General features: G+C 35.1%; 1 protein-coding gene across 1 annotated transcript in view; it reads right to left on the reverse strand.

The window, feature by feature from the left end:
• Positions 1–17373, reverse strand: part of NMNAT2 (nicotinamide nucleotide adenylyltransferase 2) — a 234327-nt gene that overhangs the window by 178770 nt on the left and 38184 nt on the right. The window contains exon 2 of the mRNA XM_003767494.4: positions 12984–13112. Coding sequence (XP_003767542.1) covers positions 12984–13068 — 85 coding nt within the window. The 5' untranslated portion in view covers positions 13069–13112. The remainder of the gene's footprint in view (positions 1–12983; positions 13113–17373) is intronic.

Raw genomic sequence — 17373 nt, forward strand, 5'->3', positions numbered from 1 at the left:
AAGTTATAAAATCTCCCATTTTATAAATATATAAATATCTTCCCATTTAATATGAATGTCCTTCCATTTTACTATAAACTAGCTATGTGACTTTAAGGGAGTCATTAACTTCTCTGAGCCTCAATTTCCTAATTTGTATAATGGAGACAATAATTTTCGTGCTGTCTACTTCAAGTTGTTATGTGAGGATCAAATAAAATATTCAATGTTAATATGCTTCGCAAAATAAAAAAAAAAAAGTGCTACACAGATGGAAATAAGGATGACTATAGGTGAAATCTGGACTAGGCCGACCAAAAAAAAAACTCACTTTTTAAAAATTTGACGCAAGCACACCCATGCATAGGCCCACACACATAATATCCAGTTTAGGATATTTCCAAATGTCTAGGGACTCTAAATAATGGCCAATGAGTTAGCAGAAATATGAAAACAGGCTTAAAATATAATAAAAATAAGTCTATTCTCATAGATGCTGGCTTCATAATAAAATATTTAATTCTAGGGGAATTTGAAGTATGCTAGAGGGGAAGTGTAGCTTTAAAAAAGGAAGACAGTATTCCACTCTTTGAAGGCTAGTGAAAATAATTAGGGGCTAGAACCCTTTTTTTGAATCTATCTGCTATATTGCTCAGATGCATTTAAACCAACTCACTGACAGTGACTAGAAACTCTACTGGTGAACCGACTTCATCTCTTGTATTATCTTTTCACATATTGTATACATGTCCTATTATTCTTATTAGAAGAACTTGAGGGGAGAGGTCATGTCATTCATCTTTGCATTCCTCAGTATATACCACAACACTTTAGAGGCTACAGACTCCCAGTACATCTGTGATGAATGAATCTTAAAGGGGGAATGGAATAAGTATTTATAGACCACCTAGTGTATGCTATGTACTGCATTGTATTTTGCAAATGTTATCTTACTTGACTCTCACAACACCCATGGGAGGTAAGTGCTGTTACTACGTCCATTTTACAAGTAGGAAACTGAGGCAAACAGTTTAGGTGATTTGCAGAGGATCAGTTAGGAAATGTTTGAATCCTGGTTCAAATTCAGGTCTTCCTGACTCTAGGACTAGTACTTTATTCACTGTGTCACCTAGTTGCCATTTAATGGATATCAAAGATGTTCAAGTAATAAAGCCAAGTACTCTATAACAATGCATGAACATTGTATTGGGCAAGTCCAATTACAACAAAATCTGGGATTTAGTGACTTCTTTTATTGTACTAAATACTATTTAAAATTAGTGAGTTTTTGGACATTAAATTTTCTTCAAGAATTTTTATTACCATGATATATTTATAATAAGATTTGATCTTCTTTCTTTTTCTTTGTGATTTTTATTACCAATTCATGGCAAAAATTAATTCTTTAAACCAACAACAACAATACTAAAAGCACTGACTGAACACAGGTATTTAACACGATCATCAAATTCTTATTGTGCACCTATCCAATGCAGGACAATGTTCTAGTGGCTGAAAGAGTTATAAAGATTATAGTACTTAAACTTAAGTAGAGGTATATGAACATGTGTGTATATATCTATGTGTATCACATCTCACCCCCTATCCATACATAAACTTCTCTTTTATTTGTATTAGACATCCATAACACAGGTTCTCTTAATCTCTGGTTACACCAACCCATAAAGCAATATAAAACATATTTTCCTTTTGTCCTTGGCATTTCCCCTCCAAAATCAAAGAATGTCATTAAAATAGGGAATTTTGCCCTCAAATGCTGACAGGTATTGCTCTTCAGTTCATCCCCATATGTTAAGGGACAGGTCAATTCTCCAAGAGCCTCCACAGCTGTGGATCATAACATCTAAAGGAGTTGCAGGGCAGCCTTTGCTGACACAGGTGTTGCAGACTGGGAATGACATAAACTGGAGGCAGAGGCAAGAGGAGAGAGGTCAGACGATGCAACAGCCTCTCTGTCTCCTTGTATCATCCTCTCACAAGAGGAGATCCATTCTGGTTTGGAACTCCAGCAGTCACTGTCAGGTGGCTCCCATGTATTTTAACAGCTCTCCTGCATTTTAACATCCATAAGCCAAATTGTTCCTTTTTCCTGTTTGGTTTTATAGATTTGTGTAGAAATAGCACAAAATTAGTATACTTTAAAAATACTTTTTTATTAAGAAACAATTCAGTGAGTTTGTAATCCTCTTGATTCTGATAGCTCCAAACAGGCTCAAGCATTACGGATTTGAACAACTAAAATGAAATGTGAGAAGAGGGAAGAAAAGGGAGGAAACCTATTTAGATCTCCATTGTCTTTGTTGTGATCTGTTACTTGATTTGGAAATTATCTTAGAAAGGAAAGGATTTTGCTCTTAACAATAATCTCGTAATGCTAACAACAACAAAAAGCTCATAAAATCAGTGGGATCAGGGGAACATGAAATTGGGAGATGCTGTAAATTAGTCAGAATGATTTCTATGAACAAAATAATTGGTGTATTGACTAAGTTTTTTAGTTTTTATTATAGTTATTCTGGCATCCTAAGGCGACATGGCTTTGGGTTTGGAGCTTACCACCAATTATCATGCATCATTTGTGCTATTTCCATCAGAAGAAATCTATCACAGCCAGAGGTTTGAGTACTCAAGTTATCCATTAAAGTTTAACGGCTGCTACCACGGTGAGGGGCAGCTACTAGAATTGCTTATGGGGACTGTGTCAGCAGCATCATATTACCGAGATTCAAAATGTTCTTTGTAATCAACTTTAGGGATTCTTCTATATTTTTACTAAAAAAGATAAAACCTTCCTCCTTTTTTTATTGCCCAATTTCCATAAAGTCAATGAATTTCCACACTTTTCTTGGACATGAAGCTCAGAATAATCCAACTGGATCCTGCTAAGAGTTTAATTACAATAATTTCCTTTCAAATGTTCTAACCTTCAAGAGTCTTCTTAGTTTAGGTAAAGCATTCCTTAGCATCCCTCCTTTTGTTAAAAAAAAAAATTAGGGAATAGAGGAGAAATATGTATGGAGAATTGGAGAGCTGTTTAGCCACTAGAATCATGTGATACAAATAAGGCAAAGCAAATCATATCTGGATGGGTCAAATTGCTTCTGCATTCTGTAATCCAATTAAATTGTTCTGCAGATATAATCTTAACCTTAAGTATATTTTAAAAACTAACAACAAAATGCTAATCCTCTGGCAAACTTATTTTAAAAACAAGAAATTGATAGGGGAGATTACCATCCAACTCAAAGAAAATTAGAACAGAAAAAGAAGTTAGATATCAGCTAATCCTTGGATTCTTAACTTGGGAGCCATTAACTTATTTTTAAAAATATGTCTAAAATTGCATTTCAGTATAATTGGTTTCTTTTTTAATCTTATGCACTTCATTTGGTGCTCTTAAAAACATTATTTAGAGAAAGGTTACATAGACTCCACAAAACTGTCAAAAGAGTCCATAACACATAAAAGTTTGAGAATCTCCAATCTCATCCAAACACCTCATTTTAGAGAAGTGGAACTGAATTATAGAATATTGAAAGGATATAATTAAGGTGACAGTGAATGATCAGGGACTAGAACTTGAGCCTCAGTTCCTTCCAGGTTATTATTCTTTCTAATACATCCTTTTGTACTTTCATATTTAAAGAACATATTACATAGGCATTTTTGTCTTAAATTCTAAACTGCAAAGGAAAATAAATTAAAAGCTCCTCTTTCTCTCTCACAAAAGCCCTACTCATCTGCCTCATCAGACTATGAAAGTGATACTAAGTTTTGAAGCCTGTTAGTAGAACATAAGTGCTCAAAGGTTCTGGTATGCTAGAAAAAAAAGTTTTTTAAAATGGTTGGGTCATAGATCATGCCTGAGAACCCAATTGATCACATATAAAAAATTTCAACCAAACTAGTTTGGCAATTAAGTGATAAATTTTTAGCTACAGCAACTCATGAAATAAAAATATAAAATTACCTCCAGTAATTTTCTGCCCATGGTACTATAATGGTGGAAAAGGAAGCAGAGAATGCTAAGAATCTCACAACCTTTAGACAGTCTATAAGCATTAACACAATCATTCATATTCAAATTCATATTCAAAATGTTGGCCATTGGACAAGGATTTCAAAAGTCATAAATGGAATTTTTTACATTCTAAATATAAAAGAAAATAGAAGATATGAGAAAATTACAACTAAATTAGAGGATGGTTCTAACCTTCAAGAGTCTTCTTAGTTTAGGTAAAGCATTCCTTAGCATCCCTCCTTTTGTTAAAAAAAATTAGGGAATAGAGAAGAAATATGCATGGAGAATTGGAGAGCTGTTTAACTACTAGAATAGAAAATGTTGGCCATTGGACAAGGATCTCAAAAGTCATAAATGGAATTTTTTCAGATTTTTTTTCAATTTTTTTCATGGGTTCTCCAAAAAAGGACAAATAAACAACACAGCAGAGTTTATTTTAGTATGTATTCAAAGGCAACAAGAAACAGCATCTTATGAGATACTTGGTTATCTCACCTTGCAATGTTCATTATGAACATAGGCAAAAAGGATCATTATAAAGATAATTGAAATTTATGCACCAAAATCTGTTTCACAGGAAGAGGGGGTAGAACAATTCTGTGTAAGCTCCATATCTGTGAACCTATCACTATATGAAGACCTCTAACTTAAATCAATGTAACTTTAACATACACCTTATGAAATAGCTTCATTCAGTGACTATCATGGAAAGCTGGATGTAGGGGAGGATGGCAGAAACCATGTTAGAAAATATAGCTCAGGAAACAAAAGAGGCTAAAAGCTTATAGACAACACCATAACATACTTCTTCAAGAAGAAAATCAGGAGGCATAGGACATAACTGCATAATATCACTTATAAAAAAAAATTGACACAGAAAATTACTGGTATACATATGTGTTATTTCCAGTTCTGCTAATCAACACTAGATTATTGAGGTAAAGATGATAAGAATATATGATCTACAATAAAAACAGCTCTAACCTGTACTATTTTAAGAAGCTAATGATGTCCCTCCAAAAAGAAATTGATAAATGAACAAATATTGACACATATCGTCAAATATGATTGACATTGTCACCATTTTCTGTTATAAATTGCCAAAATTAAGAGGAAAAAAGCACCAAGAAATCACTTCATGTAGGAAAGTATTAAAGGAAAGGGGATTGGATTTTGAATCAGGGGATCTGAATTCAAGTCTTGACATTAATGTATCAATGAAACCTTAGACAAGTCGTTCAACTTCTTTTTATGTCATATCAGCTGTCCTCTTTGGATTTCACTCCATCATCATCATACCTCTCCATGCCTCCCTTCAAGAAAAGCTCATCACCAGGAAAATAATTATCACAGAGAGGTGCATCAGTTTTGTTACTTACAAGTCACAAAATCTCAGTTGCCTCTGTTCCTCTGACTGGTGACCTAGAAAATGGAGGAAAAAATTTCTCCCAAAATCATCATTTAAAGTGTTTGAAGAAACCCAATTAACTTTTCATTTCTCACAAGCTATACTCCTTTATTCTTATTCCACCACCATCATGTCTTTTCCACCCCTTTTCAGTTTTCTTTTATGTGTTGTCTTCCTCTGCTAAGTTGTAAGCTACTTGAGGGCAGCTCAAAGAGTTCCCTTAAGTTTTAAATTCATTTTTCTTATATCATATTGCATTGTATTGGGTCTCAGTATTCTCATCAATAAAATGGAAGTAAAACTGAATGTGCCCTAAGATCACTTTCAGTTCTAGTTCTATGATTTCATGATCCTTGATAAGTAAAGAATTATAGCAAATGCAATACTAGTTTAAAATATAAATTCCTTTGTGAAATTTTATAGTTAGGAGTGATGAAAATTATGAGCAATTATTGTCTAATATAAGAGCAAAAAGCAATGGAGAAGAAAATGAGTTTGCATAAAACCCATTATGAGACTCAACTAAGTCAGTTTACCACAAGAACATTAAGGAGAATTACAAAACATAATGAAAGAGAGGTCCTGGATTCAAATCCAGACTCTGCTTCTTATTCACCCATGCAAATTTGAGCAAGTCACTTAAATTTTATGGGTTTAATTTTTATCATCTATAAAATAAGGTAATTGAACAAGGTCTCTAATGTCCCTTCCAAAGATAAAATGTATGCTCCTGCATCAACAGATGAAGAGATCTGCCAAAATTTCTCTAACATTCTTTATATTTTTACCATCAGTAATAGTAGATATAATACATTTAGAACTGATCTTGAATAAGCTAAGTTTAGAAATAGCATTAAAGAAAACAGATAAACCTCAGAACAGAGAAATACACAAAAGGTCCATGTTTGAGGAGGTTCCTGAGGGGACTGAGGAATTGGTCCTTGTCAAGAGGTATTATACCAAGAGTTTAGAAGAAATCACTGGTAATATTATATCCCCCCCAAAAAAAGACATCAAAAAAGCATCAATAACTAATCTTTTCTCATCTCTACCAAATCTTTAGAATGATCTAGAGCAGTAGTAACAAACTCAAATAGAAATGGCAGCTCCAAAACCTGATATAAGGATCTCTGGAGGCCTTAAAAACCACATATTAACATTATCTATGTTCTATTATATTTTTATTTATTTTGTTAAATAATCCCCCAGATAATTTTACCTGTGTGTTGACACCTCTGATCTATATACTTATCAAGGACATCTTTGATAAAGAAAGGCATTAGAAAGCATCAAGCAAGCTTTTGCAAATTATATTTTTACATTATACAAAATCAATCTATATACAACTAGAACAGTAAACAGAAAATACAAGATCCACTATGCTTATTATTCATTCACTCTAAAAAAGTATTTGATTTGATAGAATAAAATACAACCTTTCAGGTGCTTCTTGTACCTCATATGGGTGAAACATACAAGATTCCCTGATAGATGTAACAGATTACTTTTTGAATAAACCTCAGATTATCAATATGAAGTGAGGCATAAAACAGAAAGGCATATACTTTCTGAAAGTGAAAAACACTGTCAAGAAAAACGTGCAACATAGAATCCAAATGGAAGAGATATTATCTATAGAAATTCTTCCAATGTTCTTATTTGCAGATCATATTATGTTGATAGCATCTAGCTCAGATGCATGGCAAAGCTTACTCAGTAGACTTACAACTACTCAAAAGTCAGGTATAACAATCCAACAAGAAAAACCAAGTAGTTTAAAAAATGTCTATTGCTTAGATTATGATATGCAGTAAAATAGACAGTCCACAGGGCTAATCCATTAGTACTTATATCTCAAGCAGACACTGAAAATGAATAATATATTAATCTCAAGATTGAATAAAAGGAAGAGAGCAGGATGGAGAGTGCTTGGTTAATTGTCAAAGTTTTTTCCTAAAACAAAAATCTGTGAGGTGTTTCTTTTAAAGCAATATTCTTTTGATATTCTGGGACCTCAGATCTATGTTGTGTATGGAAGTATGTAAGATGTATCGGAAGACATGGACAAAAGACCCATAGGATCAAAATGGAATGAATAGATTGTGACCTATATTCATGGAGAGAATACCCACATTGATGAATTTCCAGATTCTTTAATGATGTGATGCTAAACTCAAATAGAAATGGATCTCTGCAGATTTCATATTTACTTAGAAAACAAAAATTTTAACATTAACTATGTTGTATTGTATTTTTATTTAATAAGTTACATATTTTCAAGTACATTTTAATCTGATTCAGGCTGTTAGTTTGAGGGACTGCCAGTTTGACACTTCTGCTTTAAAGTACTGAAGAATTACCTTTGTTAATTATAAAATAAACACATTCCAAGTAGAGAGGGTCTTCCTTCTCCATATATTTCAATATTTTGAGATACAGATGAGGTTAAAAGTTAGGCACTCCAGGTGCCTGCTTAGCATCTATGCCTGTCTATTATTTCCATGTTTTTGAATAAATGAAATCATCTACATATCTTATCTTAAAGGGTTGTTATTAGTATCAAATAAGATAATGAATGCAAAAGTTTGTTGTTAAAGCATGTAAGAAGTTATTATCACTTGGGATTTCTTTTTCTCCTTAGGATCTGTTATATTGTAATAAACACACAAAACAGAAGAAGATGTTTTCTTCCTTCTGGAATTTATATGCACACACAAGCATATAGATATAGACGAACTATTCAAGCTTCTCTAATCATAAATTTTATTACTTCACTGTGTGACTTAAGAAATCTCTCAAAGTGTCTAGTTCCTTTCATTGTTTTTCATGAGAAACAGTACATATTTCTGTCTGTTCAAAATAACTAATTCAACTTTTTTCCCCTCAAAATTAAAAATGTTTTGAATTTGTTGGGATAGAGGAAGATACTAAATGTGTAGTTAGTAATTTGGTTATTACTAAAGCATCCAAAATGTTTCAACCTTGACCAAATCCTCTATCTCCACTATTTACTCCACAGTCAAGCCCACTTCTCTTTGTCCTCCCCAACTCTTATTCTTCCTACCCACTCCACCCCAAAAGATTCTCCTAGGCTTGCAACTTCATTCAAGATTTGGAATTGGTTGGCTGGTATAGAATCCAAATACAAAAAGAATGTTGGCTTATATCAATAAAGTATTTTTACTATGAAAGTTGCTTATACCAATATAATACTTTTACTAACCATTAAGTACTTCAATTTCAGGGTTTGTAAGTGTTGGAGTTGATTTGAGACTGAGCTAACACAGGAATGATCATGAAATTCTACATTCTCAGGACACTGAAAGTTCATTCCACAAGCTTATACCATTGTGATTGAAATATTCTTGGTTATTATGTGTATATGGATATTGAATAATATTTGGGGTTTTCTTTCTGTTTTTGAATGAGTAGCGCCGTGTAGCTATAGCTCCCATGGCACTAATTCCCAACTCTGCTTCTTTGTTAAAACAAACAAAAACCTAACAACCTTCAAACAAACAGATACAAAAATACCAATATTTTTCTTAACATTGAAGGAACAACCTATAAAGATCCTTCCAAGTCCCTTGAAAAATGTAAAGAATGATTTAAGTGCTAAACAGAAATTGAAAATAACATAACCTAAAATAATCTATTCCTAAATGCTATTTCTTTTTTATTCCCTATTATATGACCTACAAGAAAGTAAGCTGGAAATAAAAACAAGAGCAATGAAATGAAAATAACTTCATTTAAAAAATGTTAATTTATTCAATAAATATTTATTAACTTCCTACCATGTGTTAAGCACTAATCCTTTGGATGGCGAGAAACTTTGTTTTGTTTAGTTATAAGCTTCATGCAACTTTGTTGGGAGAATATCTTACTACTCTTCTTATTATTGTGATTTTATAAAATGAAATTTTAAATGAACTTTAGGTGATAAAATAGAAGACAAAGAGCTTCATTAAACAAACACTAGTTTCTCTAGGAATGGGCAATTCATTTTAAATAATCTTATTTAATTGATGTACCTTAGCATTTTATTCTGTTGAGGATAAATCGAAATGAAGGAGAGAACAAACAAAGTGACTGTAGAATCATGTGTTCTCAAGGTCAATCAATAATTACACTGCCATTGGATTTAACAAAATAGAATTCTATTCTATTCTTAAATGTTTTCCCCAGATCTCACAACCTTCTTTATATTAATTTAAAATACATGTTATTTTCTTTGCATATATATATATATATTTGTCCTGCTGCTTTTGCTACACAGCACATTCTTTGATATCATTGCAGTTACTGTCTTATCTTTTTGAAGTATCATTTTAAAGCACCTAAAAAAGGACCCTAACATACCCCAAATATTGCTAACATCTTCCATTGACAACCATGTCCAATACTATTCATTCAAACTTCCCTTCACAAGTTCTTTGTAACTAACTACATCCAACTATACACTACAAGTCCTCTTTACTGTCCTCTCTGGAGGTGAACAGCTGTTCATTGTCCCCTATGCAAAAGTCCTTCATCTCTGCAACTTGATCCTCTGGCCAGTGTGCTGCAGCCCCATAACAGAACCCTTGGTTTTTTACCTTGGATTTGGCATATAGTCATCCAGAGAAGAAGTCAGAGCAAGCTAGCCAGGGTGCTCTCTGTCCCTGAAAGGAGAAACTTTCTGTCTTATAAAGGATTTCTGACACTGATAAATTCTAAAAGCCAAGAGAGTAGAATGAAGTTCATCAATATAGAATGGTTGAAGGAGATGAGCAAAACTGGGGATGAGAGATAAAGAATATACCAAGAAAAAAGTGAAAGAAGGAAAATTCACTAAAAATCTACTTGTAAAACCTGATATAGTCACATTTATGAACATATGCTATAAATTCATATACATATATGCATGTGTATACATAATATATATATATATATCACTTTATGTACATATATACTTCATTACTTCAGTAGATATGTAGTTTCATTAATGTGGATATTCTCTTCATCAGTATATCCTTTGTGTTTCATATCTATGTTCCCTCAAAGTTTGTTCTCTCTCTCTTCCCCCCCACAAACACACACACACACACACACACACACACACACACACACACATGCAGATATAATTTAGTCTAAGAACTCCAAGGACTCAAAATGGTCATCTATAAATGGATCTCACAGCAATTTTGTAACCTAAGTTTACTCTCATTTTAAAGATACTGTAATTCATAATTAAAGACTAATACTGGGACATTGTTCATGACCAGATCAGCTTATAGAATTGAGGGATCTGATGCATCTCAAAGATCACCTTAGTGTGTCTTTTTTTTTTTAATTTTGGTCATGGGTATCCTTATACTCCTTGATCAATTTTTGCTGGAGTAGTTTAGGATAAAGATAATAGTAAGGGTACATAGTCATTATAAAGTGTAGTGCTTACAATATATGTTCTGAATTTGTAGAGTAAACTCATAGAGGGTTAAATAATTATTCTCCCCTAATAACAGAGTCATCACAGATATTTTGAGCATACCTAATCCTTAAATAAGACAAAGATCACCTTCCTGCAAATATTCTTTAATCCATTTGTCATATTTTCTAAACAAAAACAAACAAAAAACAACCATAAGCTTGCCAAATGTAGCTGTTGAAGAATAGCATAAATACTATCTACAACTTGAACCTAAAAAAAAAAAGACATTTTCTTGACAGGAAGTGGCAAGACAAGAGGAAATAAGGACTGGTAGTTCTCTTGTACTCATCTCCCTTTTACCTCTCCACTTACACTGTTTACTTATACATAACTCTTTATACTTGCATCAAAGCCTGTTGCTGAAGTCTTTTGTTTCTTGGGTATTTTTACAATTGCTTCCTAATAATAATCAGGCACTTAAAATGAGAGAATCTATAAGGAATTCAAGCTTGTATAATGTACTGGGAAATGGATGTCTCTTCCTATTCTCTTTGCTGCTGAAACTGGCTTTGAATTTTTTTCATTGAACCTTTTCTAATCCATTCTGTCCAGCTTCTGTTTTAAATTAATACTGTTGGTCTGAATCAGCCCTTTGTTTTTCCACAAAACAGTTATTTTCACATTCCAGGTCTTTCCTGCTATCATATGGAGCTTTGTAAAAGATCCTTAAAGACACACACATACATACACACGACCGTGTTCTAACATTAAACTGCTCCCCACCCGATCTCTGTGGTGAGCACGTGTGTATGGACCCGATATTGCGTCTCTCCCAGTGTTTCAGCACCCAAGCCTCTGGATAGCGACTATTCTTCTAGCGGTCCAGGTCAATGGGCCTCAGACTCAAATCTTTCACCGTCCTTTTTAAACCCTCTTCCGGTCTCGGGCATTCCCCAGAGAACAGAACTCACTTAACTACTGTCCTCGACTTCTTCTCAGTGTTGGATCACTACGACAAACCCTTAGGGCCTAAAACACTATATTTCTGTGGTCCGCCCAGATCCTCTAAGAGTCTAGAGAAATCTCCCGTCTGCTGAGAGTGAATCGAGACCTCTACCGACACAGATCTCCTTCTCACTAACACCAGACCGAAACAACCATGGACCCTTGTTCTCTCTCTTTCTCTCTCTCTCTCTCTCTCTCTCTCTCTCTCTCTCTCTCTCTCTCTCTCTCCTTTCTCCCATCCATCCCCTCAACCTTTTAAGTAAAAATAAACAACACTAAAAAAAACCAAAAACACAAAACTCCAAACCATTCCTTAGATCCCCATTTCACTGACGCAACTATCTTCACTGATCCCATTAACACCCGCTCCCGAGGAGCTGTCCACTACTGACAATCCTACCCCTCCCATTCCAATGCAGCTGATACCAGAATCCAAACCCGGATCAGTGAAGGACTCATCATCTCTCACCTCCCACCTCCAATAATCTCAAACAAATCAGCTGTTATGTAGACACCCCAATCTTCTCTTTCTATTAGTTTGGCTCCCACTTTTTACCAACCTCTAAATCAATTGATTCAATTGATGTTCCTTCCTATCTCGATAACCTGAGCAGCTGCCGATGTGTGTGCGTGTGCGTGTGTGTCCATTCGTCCCTGGTGCAAATACATTATTTAACTCCACTCTCTCCGTACATCCTGAACAAATATCCTCCCCATTCCACTGCCCCACAACCCTTTCCTTCTCTTGGTCCCACGCCTACGCCATCTGGGTTCCCAGAACCAAGTAGTCAAACCAACTTGCCATGGATCCATTCCACCTGAATTTGTGAGTCCAGAACTAACCATCTTTTCCTCAACCTGACTTCTCCCATCCCCCGCCACCCACTCGTTTACACTGAGCTCAGACCAAGCAGATGCTGTTCAAGCCTGTGAAAGGCGTTCTTCGTATCCATTCATGTGGCCTGCAATAAATAAATGTGGCTTTCTCCGGAGAAGCAGGCAGCCGTGGCGCCCACCCTAGTGGAATACACGCCCACAGATTCAATCACATTGGAAAACACAGGTATGGAGAGGAGAGGAAACCGTTCGGGGCGGGGGTGGGGGGGGGTCAGGTGGGGATGGGCAGGAAGACTCACCGAACATCTGAATGTGCCCCTTGGTGATGGGATTGAAACTACCACAAGCCAAAAGGATAACATGGGTCTTGGTGGTTTCGGTCATGATGCTGTTGGGTCTCTCCCACTGGCTTTTGTGTCTCGGTGTGTCTGCAGAGGGAGAATGGAAGGCGAGGCTCAGGCTGTGGATGCCGTGGACTCCAAGGAGCTGCTCCAGACGCAAACCGCGTCATCCCTCTCCTCCCCTTAACGCTTACTGCACCGGGAAGATCAGAAGTTGAACTGATACTCCTTTTCCTTCCCCTGTCTCTCCCCTTCCTGCCCGCTTTCTCTCTCTTGTTTTTTCTTTAATGATTCTTCTAGTAGGCACGAAGTAAGGCAGGAAGCCTATGAACATTACATGTTAAGATGTGGACCTTATTTCCTGTTTGCATCTGTTTGATTTTATTCCCAACCCCCAAATTGTTTTCATATCCTGCTTTCTCGGCCAATCATAATACAAATTTTTTTTTTTTTTTAATTCGGGAATCTTTCTTCTTTCTCAAATGCAACTCAAATGCTATTGTATTGTGGTTTAAATTGCACATAACTTTCTTGGTTTTCTTTGCCTTTTCATTGATGATTCTAAACTATTGTATAGCAGCACACATATCTATTTTTGCGTCCTATCCTATCAATAATGGTGAGTTCCTCTTTAAGACTCTGCCACTTAAATCTCTGAAGCTGTACCAATGACCTAGTGGTTGCTAGGGGATTGGAGGGTTGGGGAAAGGTGAGGATGGGACAAGATTCCTTCCCCAACAATATACTGTTCCATCTCTTTAAGCTATGCTATGAACCCAGAGCAATATTGCCAAGGCTGAATTAAAAATAACCCATATTTCCATACGACTTGAGAGATTTTGGTGTTTTTTTTTAAAGGTCTTTCCTCAAAACAACTCTGTGATGGGTATATCATAATTATTGTGAAGTCCCTTTCACAGATGAGATAACTCTAAGTAACTTGTAAAGGAACTTAGAAAGCACTTGTGCTAGGACTTTAATTCAGATTTTCTGACCCTATGGTCAGTATTCTTTCCAACAACTGGAAACTGCTTCATCACCAGAAGCCAAAGTTATTCCAATGATAGGGAAAAAGAGAGAAAGAGAGGGACTGGTTCTTCACAAATGAGAACCAAAATGATAACACTTTCATTTCCTGAGCTACAAATTTTTTTTTTTTAGCAAAAAGTCTATTAGTGACATAACAGCACCTGTCTTTCAGGGCTGTTGTAAGAATCAAATGATATATCTGTAAAGCATTCAGCACTGTTCCTGGTACACAGTAGGAATTATAAATGTTTTTGCCCATTCCTTTCCATTTAATTGTGTTCAAATATCAAACCAACACGGATAGGTTTAGCTGTCTGAGGCAGTTAATTGGCGCAATAAATAAAACATTTAAATCTATCCTTAAACAATCACTGTATAATCTTGATTCACTTAACCTCTGCCTCAGTTTCCTCCACTTTAAAATGGAAATAAGAATAGTACCTGCCATCACCACCACTCTCAGGTTGCTGTAAGGATAAGAGATAGTATCAGTAAAGAGCTTAGCACAGTGCATAAAAGGTGTTTAATAAATGCTAGCTACCTTCCATTCTTCTTGAGCAATTTGATCAAGTGAACATGTGAAATATATACAAGATAATATAACATTTAGAGTAGGTGATAAAAAAAAAGTTTCAAATCTTAACTTGAATTTATATAAGGAGGACCTCTGTTTGGTAGATTTCCTTAGAGGCAGATTACTAGAATGGTCTTGCCTTGACTAGCTGTTCAATTTTTAAAAGAAGGAAGAGGAAGAGGAGAAGGAAGAGAAAAGAAGGAAGAGAAGGAGAAAAATAGAATAAGAGAAAAAAGAAGGAAGAGGAGGAAAAAGAAGAATGGTGTAAAATAGACAAGATATAATCTTTAAAGCAATTAGACATTAATATGACTTTGTACATTGTCTTAATTTTTAAAAAATAATACCTTACATTTAACAAGTGTTCAACATATGATTGATTGAAAATGTCTCAGACTATACAGTTTTTCATGGGACCCTAGTCAGTAGGGGAAGGGGAAAAAAAAACTATATCCAATGACAATGAGCATCCTCAGCTAGGTGATCCAGTGGGTAGAGTGCCTCATCTACAGTCAGGGAGACCCACATTCCTAAATTCAAATTTGGCTTCAGCTTATTAGCTGTGTGACCCTGAACAAGTCACTTCACCCATTTATCTCAGTTTGCTCATCTGTAAAATTAGCTTGAGAAGGAATTGGCAAACCATTCCAATATCTTTGCCAAGAAAACTTTAACTAGAGTCACAAAGAGTCTGACACCAAAAACAAACAAACAAAAACCCAGAGTCTGACACAACTAAACAATAACAACATATAGTTTTCATGGGTCCCTAGGCAGTATGAGAAGAAAAAATACATCCCAAGGAAATGAACATTGTCAGATTAGTGTAGGACTTCTTCTTGAATGATGACTTCCTTTTTATCTTCCTAAGCCACATATTTTCAACCCAGTAGATCCTCCCTTTACATAGTCAATTTAATAAATGTTTGTTGAGTTGAAAGGGAAGTTAATTGAATGAATAAAATTTTTATTAGAACTCTAATGTGCCCATTATCATCTGTCATTCTATCAAATCCATGCAAACACCTTCAGGCTACCTCTCACATTCTTATTGATAATGACCTTTATAGGTGTTCATTTATTTCTACTGACCAATTTATTCAGGATTTTTCAGTCAACTATTGCCCTGGTCCTCTGAAAAATGGATATTACAGGACATGAATTAATGGTTTCCATATATTCAAGGGAAAAGAAGCTGTAAGAGTTTCACATAAAGCTATAGGTCTGCAAACAAGTACATAGCTTCAGCCTTGTATTTAGATTAATTTGTTAACTTCAGAAATGTAAATCATCTATTTTTATATAATCTCTCAGTCTCTGTAGGAGAGAGAGAGAGAGACAGAGAGACAGAGACAGAGAGAGACAAAGAGAGAGAGAGAGAGAGAGAGAGAGAGAGAGAGAGAGAGAGAGAGAGAGAGAGAGAAATGTGTTGGCATTATTAAGTTATGTGTGACTCTTCATGATCCCATTTGGGATTTTCTTGGCAAAAATACTGGAGTGGTTTGCCATTTCCTTCTTCAAATCATTTTGCAGATGAGGAAACAGAAGCAAACAGGGTAAAGTAACTTATCCAGAGTCAAACAGCTATGCTTATTGTTGATGTTAAATTTATAATAAAAAATAATTGAGCTCCTAATTTTCCCTCCTTATTTATTACAAAGAACAGCTTTCAGTGTTAGGTATGGAAAAGGTATTATGAAATTAAATATCCATAAAAACATGTGAAATCAGAGTCACACAGCTAATAAGTGTATGAGGCCTAATTAAGCCTAGTACAACACCCAACTGTCTATACAGACATATAAATATATTTGTATATATGTGTGTATATACATACATATGAACAACAAAATATACACTTATATAATATATTCTCACTTGATGCCTCTTTTAATCCAAGTAATCTAAGTTAGTGCAAGAGCTCAAAACTAATTCTTTTTTTATTTAAAAAATGTTGAATATTTTATTTTTCCAAATACTTGTGAAGATAGTTTTCAACATTCATCTTTGCAAAACCTTGGGTCCCAATTTTTTTTACCTCTTTCCTTCCCTCTCGTTCCTATAGATAGTAAAGTAAAATGATTGTTTTTTTTTTTGTTGAAAATAAACTGAGGGGGGAAAAAAGTATTTGTAAATCAAAGAACTTGGATTCAAATTCCCATCCTGCTACTTTCCTCCACATAACTTTGGATAAATCTCAATCCCTCCGGGCATCAAGATTCCTCATCTGTGAATGAGGAAGTTGTATTAGATGCTCTCTGAGGTCTCTTCCTATTGTCCAAAAGTCCATTTTCACTACAAAATAAATGTTGCAGTTTCCATCACCTCCCATTTTCTTTTCTTGATATCAAACAGTTGCTTTGTCCAATCTTTCCTGTTCTAGAAAGAGTACTGACCTGGTGTCCTCAGGCTAGTGTTTCAGCCTTAGTCCTCTCCCTTATTTAATGGTGTGACTAAGGCAATAACAAAGTTTCTGGGCCTCTAGTTTCCTCAGCTCCAAAACAGTACTCTGATGATATTTGCATTACTTTGTAAAGGGCTGAAACTCTGAATAGGTGCACTGGAATCAGACAACTGAGCACTTAAGGCTAATTACCCATTGGACAATACTCTATAGCATATGCTTGGAAAATGGCTCTCTGTGCTGGCTCCATCTTTTGATATATACAGAGAATTGTAGGAGGGATTAAGGGGTGGAATAAGACAAGCCAGAGTCACTTTGACAGTGGACGAAGAGAAGGGAGG

The sequence above is a fragment of the Sarcophilus harrisii genome, chromosome 4 (assembly GCF_902635505.1).
Source record: "Sarcophilus harrisii chromosome 4, mSarHar1.11, whole genome shotgun sequence".
Lineage (NCBI taxonomy): Eukaryota > Metazoa > Chordata > Mammalia > Dasyuromorphia > Dasyuridae > Sarcophilus > Sarcophilus harrisii.